This window comes from Ictalurus furcatus, chromosome 1 (assembly GCF_023375685.1).
Source record: "Ictalurus furcatus strain D&B chromosome 1, Billie_1.0, whole genome shotgun sequence".
In the NCBI taxonomy this organism is placed as follows: domain Eukaryota; kingdom Metazoa; phylum Chordata; class Actinopteri; order Siluriformes; family Ictaluridae; genus Ictalurus; species Ictalurus furcatus.
This window is the reverse complement of record NC_071255.1, coordinates 28,917,908-28,927,708: the sequence shown is the minus strand read 5'-3', so window position 1 is coordinate 28,927,708 and position 9,801 is coordinate 28,917,908. Positions and strand designations below refer to the sequence as shown.

General features: G+C 36.8%; 1 protein-coding gene across 1 annotated transcript; it reads right to left on the bottom strand.

The window, feature by feature from the left end:
• Positions 1-2,609: 2,609 nt before the first annotated feature.
• si:ch1073-59l16.1 (uncharacterized) lies at positions 2,610-9,777 on the bottom strand. The gene is made up of 6 exons (XM_053635695.1): positions 9,392-9,777; positions 8,408-8,493; positions 8,197-8,267; positions 7,937-8,011; positions 7,289-7,331; positions 2,610-3,585 (listed from the first exon to the last, which is right to left on the bottom strand). The coding sequence occupies exons 1-6, from the start codon at positions 9,661-9,663 to the stop codon at positions 3,524-3,526; spliced, it is 609 nt and encodes a 202-aa protein (XP_053491670.1). The 5' UTR covers positions 9,664-9,777; the 3' UTR covers positions 2,610-3,523.
• Positions 9,778-9,801: the final 24 nt, after the last annotated feature.

Below are 9,801 nucleotides of genomic sequence, written 5' to 3'. Positions count from 1 at the left end.
CATTGGGGTTTTAGCTTTAAATCTTTCTTATGCAATGCACATGACGTTATCCACTGAAGAATAGATGAGACGGGCATAAACTACTTTCAGTGAGTACAGTCTTTAGGCTATCCAAATGAGAGCATCCACAGCAGGGTATCCGTGTTTTACCATCCACAGCAATCTTTAGACTATCCATATGGGGCCATCCTCGCAGGAGTGAGTGATTCTCAGCTGAAGGAAGCTCCAAGCAGAAACAGACCCTCAAGATGGGCCTGGCAGGTCCTCAGGGCATGGTCAGGTATTAGTTCTTTTTCTTTAAAGTGGTGATACATTATGTCGGAGATAGTGGTCTCTATGTATTCAGTCACCTGATAGTCGATAAATCTGGGAGACTTTTAATAAAACTGTGTACAGAAGCTGACTTGCTTGTACACTTGATGCAGAAGCATGGCGAAGTTCATATATTATGCCTATATAAGACAAATTATAAATTAAACAAGGTAGTGATCTTAGATCACCATAATAATATAGTGTTTGCAAATAGTGAAACAGTTTTTTTTGGTTTTCATTTCATTACAGTATAGTAAAGTTCCTTTCTTTGCATGTCCCTGCTTGTTGGGAAGCTGGGGTCAGAGTGCAGGGTCAGCCATGATACAGCAACCCTGGCGCAGATAGGGTTAAAACCTTGCTTAAGGGCCCAACAGTGGCAGTTTGGCAGTAACACACAGCCTTTTAACCATTGAGCCACCACTACCCCAGTGTTAGTGGTGTTAAACTAGAAAACTGCTCAGAAATATATACAAAACATACAAGACAAAATATTATCAACAACATTAACTGGCTTGTTAGTGTTAGCTTGTTCATTTTTAGTAGTGGTCTTAAACTAGAAAATAGCCCAGACTCTCCAGCTAAGGTATACAAACCATAAACTCTTTGAACTGCTAGTTTGTTTTATTTGCTTGTTAGCTAGCTAGGTATCTGGCAGGCTAGTTAGTGTTAGCTAATACCTTTGTGGATATAAATCCTGCTGGTACCGTACATATTTTGATGGAGAAATAGAAAAAGCTATGTTAATTAATAAATAATGGATATGTGTGCTGCCTGCTCCTCTGGGTGTAAACCAATCAATTTCCTCCAGCCTCTTGGATAGAGCTGCCTTCAGAACTCTGCTGGTTGGTGATTTTGCATGACCATTTATTTTGCTAAGCAAGAAACTCTTTGTGCAAGATAACACTAGTATAAGAGCAGATCGTTTTTTATCATTACAGAATATTACATACTTGCATAAATTGCAGTTGATTAATTAATAGAAATTGTTAACTCCAAAGGTTGTGCACTGTGCAAGGTGTTACTATATAATTCATTCATTTTCTTTTAGTTGTGGCTTTTAGATATTCGTAGCCTGTTTTTGTCACTAAAAGCAACCAATTACACAATGCACTGAATTTTGTACTCTGTAACGTTATGCAATTGTGAAAATTGATTAGGCACTGGGCAATTCAATCACCCTAGAACTGTAGCATTGGGTAGACGGTATGTTTTATACCCACTGGGGTAAAAGGAAGGACTCCATCTTCTTTTCCTTACCAAGATTGGTCATTTCTTGGAAAGGCTGATGTGTGACACATCGCGGAAATCAGTGGTCAGCTGTTGTGTTTATCACATTTTAATGAGTACAGTCCCACTGGAAACACCCTCATTCCAACTACATAAATACAGACACTGGAAATTCCATCGGGACAACTTTTCAACAGTTTCATTAAACCAGATCGTGTCAAGTTGTCAACAGTCTGTTCTAAGTAATTTCTATTCAGCGATTGAGAATATATCAGCTGTACAAAGTTGGTGTCATCAAACCACACCAGTGCTGTCTCACATCTGAGACTGTCTGCCATTGCAGCCTCATAAGCAGTTCATTTAAAGCATTTACTGTTATATATTTTTTCACTCTTTCACATCACAACCTTACTCATTAACAAGCTAGTGAAATACAATGTGGTCACCATTACCATACTTACACTAATGCCTCAGTAGCAGGAACTACAGTACACACAGGCTGGTACTTCACACTAGTTCATAATACTCACAATGACACTCACAATGAAATTAGCTCCGTTATTCCATTTGTAAGTCTTTCATATTGTGCCTGAAATTATACGCAGATTTATTGCTTCATTTGTTTAGAAAGACTCAACTGAATTAGAAATTAGGCCTTTTAGTATCGAATAAGAATTTACCTCAGCATCACCATTAAATCTCATTTTGATCGTATTTTATGCCCATCGTTTTATCTAAACGATGCCCCTATGAACCAGAAGACATTCTCTGTAAAGCAGTACCCATCCTTTAGTAGCAATAACATTAATATATTATCTGTAATCTTTTACATATACTGTATATTATAGTTGTACAAAAGTCTTAAAGGTGTTCTGTTTATTTATTATGATTATTATTATTATTATTAATAATAATAATAATAATAATAATAATAATAATAATAAATAATTAATGTATTTATTTTTAATAAAATGTTTAAAGTATAATTTAATGTATTATTGTAAGAAGGAAATTGTATTTCTTGGGCATGTATGGAATAAAACCCCATGGGGTGTGCTGTTATAGGAAAATAAACAATGATGATGTGGTGTGATGCGTCCTGATATGAAGCACAGTTAGTATAACCACCACAAAGTTTTATTTTATTAGATTATTTTGCAATAATAGTCCCAGTCAGTCAGATCTGAGAATTCAGCAACACATGTACTGTACAATACAGAACACACACACTGGTGTAATACATTTACATTTATTCATATAGCAGACGCTTTTATCCAACGCGACTTACAAAGCATATAACAAAGTATAATATATCTTTTTTTTCCCTATACATGTTTATTTACATTATCATGAATCAGTTGGCAGATACATTTATCCAGACCAACTTAGAAAACATGAACTGATACAAAGTACTTAGAGAATATGTAATATAATAACCTGAAGACCATAGAGTAATGCTGGTTTGCATATTTACACCATGTATAAATGTATACCAAACAATTACATACCGTACTCAATTGAAGCTAAACAAATATCACTGAGGCCCTCTTGAGGACAAGTGCAAACTGCAACGTCAAAAAAGTTGCACAATTGCAATAATGGCGTTCAGTCGAGCTCAGTGCAATGCTTTCCTGAACATTGTTGAGGAAAAATGAGTCACCACATGCAGTATTAAAGTGTAGCTCCCTGCTTTCATAGAGTTCTCTTACACAGTAAACACAGACGCCCTTGCCTTGTGCTGTCAGATTAGAGGCAAAGATAAAAACATTTTAAATTAGTTATGAAGCAGCAGTACTCTGTGTGACTAGATTTTAGCGTGTTATAAAATATTCATTCTGTTGATGTGTTTATTCTTTGGAAGGTATTTGAAAAATACACGTAAACTTTTGGCGAATCTGATCTTGGACAGCTCTGCATGGTTCTTCAGTTCTGCTTATGGAAAAGTATTTCTTTAGACTTCATATTAATGTAAAGCAAATCACATTCAGCAGATGCTGTAAAGTCCTTCAGGAACAACGTCAACTTTGTGCGTAATGTGACCTCCGTCTGAAACAAAAAATCTCAAGTTAGAAACTCAAGGCACCCATCACACAGCGCTAATAAATCTCAAGCATCAAATTCTGGAAGAAATGCTAAGCTGCTGTGTTGTACATTAACACTAGTATCACTATAAGTAAAACATGAAGAGCATTCTTCGTAAGAACTGGAATTATTCAGCATTTTTCACCTGTGTCATTTGAAATATCATTATTATTATTATAATATTGACCCGACAGCATTGTCTACATCACTAAAGAAATGATTATGATCTCAGGAATGTAAACCACAGTGGAAGACCATGATATCAGGCCATACTGCTACTACACTACACAGGGTTTAAAGTTTACAGCCCATGTTCTGTATATTTATTGTCCTGTGTATTTATTGTTCTGTGCATATTGTGCGTGTATTTTTTTGTATTGCACTCATCTTACACGCTTATGTATTTGCACTTTATGTAGTCTTGCGTACTGTTATGTGTTGCACCATGGTCCTGAAGAAACTCCGATGTATATGGAGGAATATAAAGGTATGACAAAAACCCACTTGACTTGACTATTGTGAACGAAGTATGAAACAATATCAGTTTGCTTATAATATATATATATAAGCTACATACAGTGCATCCGGAAAGTATTCACAGCGCTTCACTTTTTCCACATTTTGTTACGTTACAGCCTTATTCCAACATGGATTAAATGCATTATTTTCCTCAAAATTCTACAAACAATACCCCATAATGACAACATGAAAGAAGTTTGTTTAAAATCTTTGCAAATTTATTAAAAATAAAAAACAAAAAAAGCACATGTACATAAGTATTCACAGCCTTTGCCATGACACTCAAAATTGACCTCAGGTGCATCCTGTTTCCACTGATCATCCTTGAGATGTTTCTACAACTTGATTGGAGTCCACCTGTGGTCAATTCAGTTGATTGGACACGATTTGGAAAGGCAAACACCTGTCTATGTAAGGTTCCACAGTTAACAATGCACGTCAGAGCACAAACCAAGCCATGAAGTCCAAGGAATTGTCTGTAGACCTCCGAGACAGGATTGTATCGAGGCACAGATCTGGGGAAGGGTACAGAAACATTTCTGCAGCATTGAAGCTCCCAATGAGCACAGTGGCCTCCATCATCTGTAAATGGAAGAAGTTTGGAACCAGCAGGACTCTTCCTAGAGCTGGCCGCCCAGCCAAACTGAGCGATCAGGGGAGAAGGGCCTTAGTCAGGTTAGTTAGTGACCAAAAACCCGATGGTCACTCTGACAGAGCTCCAGCGTGTCTCTGTAGAGAGAGGAGAACCTTCCAGAAGAACAACCATCTCTGCAGCACTCCACCAATCAGACCTGTATGGTAGAGTGGCCAGACGGAAGCCAGTCTTCAGTAAAAGGCACATGACAGCCCGCCTGGAGTTTGCCAAAAGGCACCTGAAGGACTCTCAGACCAAAGATTGAACAAAGATTGAACTCTTTGGCCTGGATGGCAAGCATCATGTCTGGAGGAAACCAGGCACCAGTCATCACCTGCCCAATACCATCAATACAGTGAAGCATGGTGGTGGCAGCATCATGCTGTGGGGATGTTTTTCAGCGGCAGGAACTGGGAGACTAGTCAGGATCGAGGGAAAGATGAATGCAGCAATGTACAGAGACATCCTTGATGAAGACCTGCTCCAGAGCACTCTGGACCTCAGACTGGGGTGAAGGTTCATCTTCCAACAGGACAATGACCCTAAGCACACAGCCAAGATAACAAAGGAGTGGCTACAGGACAACTCTGTGAATGTCCTTGAGTGGCCCAGGCAGAGCCCAGACTTGAACCCGATTGAACATCTCTGGAGAGATCTGAAAATGGCTGTGCACCGACGCTCCCCATCCAACCTGATGGAGTTTGAGAGGTCCTGCAAAGAAGAATGGGAGAAACTGTCCAAAAATAGGTGTGCCAAGCTTGTAGCATTATACTCAAAAAGACTTGAGGCTGTAATTTGTGTCAAAGGTGCTTCAACAAAGTATTGAGCAAAGGCTGTGAATACTTATGTACATGTGCTTTTTTGTTTTTTATTTTTAATAAATTTGCAAAGATTTCAAACAAACTTCTTTCACATTGTCATTATGGGGTATTGTTTGTAGAATTTTGAGGAAAATAATGAATTTAATCCATAATGGAATAAGGCTGTAACATAACAAAATGTGGAAAAAGTGAAGCGCTGTGAATACTTTCCGGATGCACTGTAGGTGTACTGAATAAAGTAGCTACTGGGTGTAAAAAGAATAGCAATAGAGCAGGAAATTATATATAAACACAGATTATAAACACAAATTAAAGGTACATTAAAGGACCTTAAAGGACAATCCAGCATAAGGTATCCACAAATTTTCCTTCAGTTCTAACACATCTAACACATCCAGAAGATAAGAGTCTGTTTTAGCAGCGAAAGGGAACTAACCCAACTATATTATTGCCCTTGGTTTTGAAATGGGCTTTTCAACATGCTTTTGGCCATATAGTATAGCATTCATGTCTTCACAATTATTCTAAAATGTTTAAAATAGTTTTTTTTTAAACCCTCACATGATTATCTATATATAATAGATTGAATCAGCCTGATACAGTTTGTGACTTTAGTGTTATAAGGTTCTATCTGAGAATAAGAATGAATGAGAGATAAAGCATTATAATATTAAGATCACAAGTATAATAAGATAATACTTTATTAATATTCCCCATATGGAGAAATTAGGGAGCAGAATAATAATAGGAGCAGAAAACAGCAGAGGTGATCAATGTAGCAATCTTAAGCAATATCAGTATCTGTCCCCAACCCAAGAAACTGGTGAAATACTGGAGAGTGAAAGAGGAACTAAAGACATTTTGAATATGTCAAAAAAAACAAACATGTTTTCCCCTTCGATTAAAGGAACACGTCTCTATGACGCCAAAACTGGAACGAGTCGCAATGTGTGAATAAACAAACCGTTTCGTCTTTTAAATTCAGAGAAAAGAGGAAACACTGATCTGCAAGTCTGCCTGCAATTTCCCCCACACCCCCCCAAAAATGCTGATTTCAACATGGAGCTGGACGGCTATTCCATGAACGACTATACCACATGAGCAATAGCAAAGAACCGTAGCTAAATGAGAAATATGCTAACCTTAAATGATGCTAAGAAACTAGTCCATGCTTTTGAAAAACCTCCACTTTACATTACTATAACATAAACAGTTGTCTGGCTGCTCTTCTACTTTAAGCAAACTTCAGCTTGTTCAAAACACAGCAATCCTCATTATGACCACTAGCTACAGTGGCTGCCTATTAAGCTCCACAATGACTAAAAAGTCCTGAAATTCAGAAATTTAGAAAGGTTACATTCCTGAATGGTTTAGAGCTGGTATATATTGCTGAAATCCTAAAGCAGTATAGCCCTATCCTGAACACTTCATTCAGCTGAAACCGACCTATGGTTAATACTCAGCCTTAAACTTTGAGATATTGGAAATAGAGAATAGAAAGAACTATACAACTAAAGATTATGATTATGATAATGATGATGATGATGATTGTTGTTGTTGTTTTTCACTTTTTTCACACCCCCTTAGTACACTTTACTGTAACTTGGCAAAATCATGGCTGGAGAAGAATATGGGAAAATGTCACACCTCAACGATATAAGTTTTATTTATATAATAAAACATAAATACATACCAGTCTTTGGTGATTCATTGTCTTCAGGGTTCTTCTCCTGAACCTTGAATGAGGTAGATAAAGACATTAGCTAAGAGTTTGTCAACCTATTACACCATAGAGCTAAATTATCATTATTCCCATATCATTATGTAAAAGAGTACAAATAGTGTATAAACCCTACTAAATAAATTGTATAAATAGTGCATACATTTGTATGTTTAGGTTGTGAATAATGAATAATTTATTTTCCTTTGAGTAATATATTGTAAGCACTTAATAGACCCAATAATTAAAAAGTATAAATTGTGTATAAACACTACTGTATAAATAGTATAGAGTGTACAGTGTAAATGTGTATTTTAAAGTTGTGAATAATAATCATTTATTTCTTTTGAGTAATATTATGTTGTAAGCACTTAATAACCTAAATGATCATTATTCATAACCCACAAGTGTATAAAAAGTATAAATAGTGTATAAACTCTAGTATATAAACAGTGTAAATGGTGTATCGTTTATTTCCAGTGAATAATATGATGATGTAATGATGTACTCTTACTCAGTAGAACTAAATGATCATTATTCACAACTTAAAAGTGTATGAATTATAAAAAGAAAAAGATAAAAATTGTACAATGTCCAGCATGTTTGGTTGTAGTGTATTACCTCCAGTCTTTGCATGGGACTGGACATAATTTCATACTCTTGAGCTTCAACGTTTTCATCTTCATGTTGCTTTGTCTTAAAGAGGAAAAGGTCAATTAACATGTGATAGTTAGACAAATGAATAAAAAAGATCTATGTACAGTATAATACTTTACATATAATCAGTGTGATATATGTACAGGATAAGTATTTATAGGTTTTTTTGTTGTTGTTGTGTTGTTGTTTTTTTGCCTGAGAAGGCAACTTGGTGTTATACTTACTTGTAGTTTTGGTTTTTTCATGCTTACATATGTATTCTCAGGCCTTTTGCGCAATGACAACATTTGACATTCTGAAAAAAATGGAAGTTTTGCAATTTCATAGAATGTCAATATCTGTAAAGGTGATACCATGGCATTGGAACAAGCAATCATTTACTCCTTGTGCGATGAGCATTCTCAATAAACTGGAAATATTCATTGAACGACTTACTTTTTTTATGTTTCCTGAACACAATCACAGCCATACAAATTAATGTGATCAGCAATCCCAAAAATACCAGCCATGCAAATGAGCGTCTGTTGTGGAGCAGAAAGAGAAATCACGGTTAAAACCATGAAACATTTAATGGAAATAATAATGGAAAACCATGAGTTTATGTACAGCTAAGAACAATATAGTTCTGTCACGACTTCCCCTTTAAGCAGCGTGCTGCCGAGCATGTGAGTGCACGCTGCCGAGCATGGTGCGCGAGCACCTGCTTTTTCGTTGTTGACAATCGTGACATTTGGACATGTGTATTTGTTATGTTTCTGTTATGTCTCCTCCCTGTTCTGTCATTGGCTATTGTTTCACGTGGGTCTGAATTACCCTCAGCCATTAGGACGCTGATTATGTTTGTATATATACCGAGCGCCTCCCAGCACATGGCGCGGAATATTAGAATAGATCTAGTATAGTAGATTAGTTTAAAAGTACTTTCCATAGTCATAGTCATAGTCGTTTGTTTAGTTCACGCTGGTTTCTCCGCTCCCAGTTCATAGTCATAGCTTATGTTTCATGTTTTGTGTATCGACCCTGTTTTCCGTGACCACGACCTCGATTCCTGCCTAGCCCTGTTTAAGCCTGTTTGCCGATCGTCTGAACTTTGCATGTTATTGGATTACGGTTGTGGATTACGTTTTGGATTACTGTTTGGATTTACCTGCCTGCGTGTCTCTCAGTAAAACTGTTTAACCTGCGATTGTATCCTACCTTATCTCCGTTACGTCACAAAATGTGACAAGTCCCATCCTTCAAATATTCAATGATCCAAAACAAGAACCCATGAAGAACCTTTCTTTTTTCTAATAGTATACAGTGAGAAATTGTTATATAGTGTATATAGCAATTAACAAAATACAAATATATTACACACACAAATAACAAAAATATAAAATTAAACTCCTTCAGGGATTCAGAGAAGCAGGATTTTACCTCTCCCTGTTGGGTTTTCTGCTCAGCACAGTGATGTGAACAGGCATCTGTTCATCTCCTGCTGAGCACCAGTACCATCCTGTGTTGTCCATCGTCAGCTTGCTCATGGTCACACTAAAACCCCCATCCATACTGCTGAGCTGAACCCAGGCACCACTCATGTTTCCAGTAGTGCTCACACATGCACCACCAATCTTACACCATTCTTTTGGTTTCTTGGTTTGATGATGGCAGGAAATCACAGCATTGTTGCCCTCATATCCAGTTACCATCTGAGCATTCACATACAGCTGAGGAGTAGCTGAAGGGAATACATAAAAGATCAGATTTTAAACAACAACAACAATAACAACACGTTATTTCTTCATTTCTTCTTGCTTACAGTATATGTGGCCTTTGTCAATATAAAT

Excerpts from the sequence above, each read along its gene's own strand:
- si:ch1073-59l16.1 (XM_053635695.1), bottom strand. The coding sequence starts at position 9,663 with ATGGTAACTGGATATGAGGGCAACAATGCTGTGATTTCCTGCCATCAT. Across the intron at positions 8,012-8,196 it reads TGAAAAAACCAAAACTACAA|ACAAAGCAACATGAAGATGA; the intron begins GTAAGTATAACA and ends TTCCTCTTTAAG. Across the intron at positions 3,586-7,288 it reads CAATGAATCACCAAAGACTG|ACGGAGGTCACATTACGCAC; the intron begins GTATGTATTTAT and ends TTTTTGTTTCAG.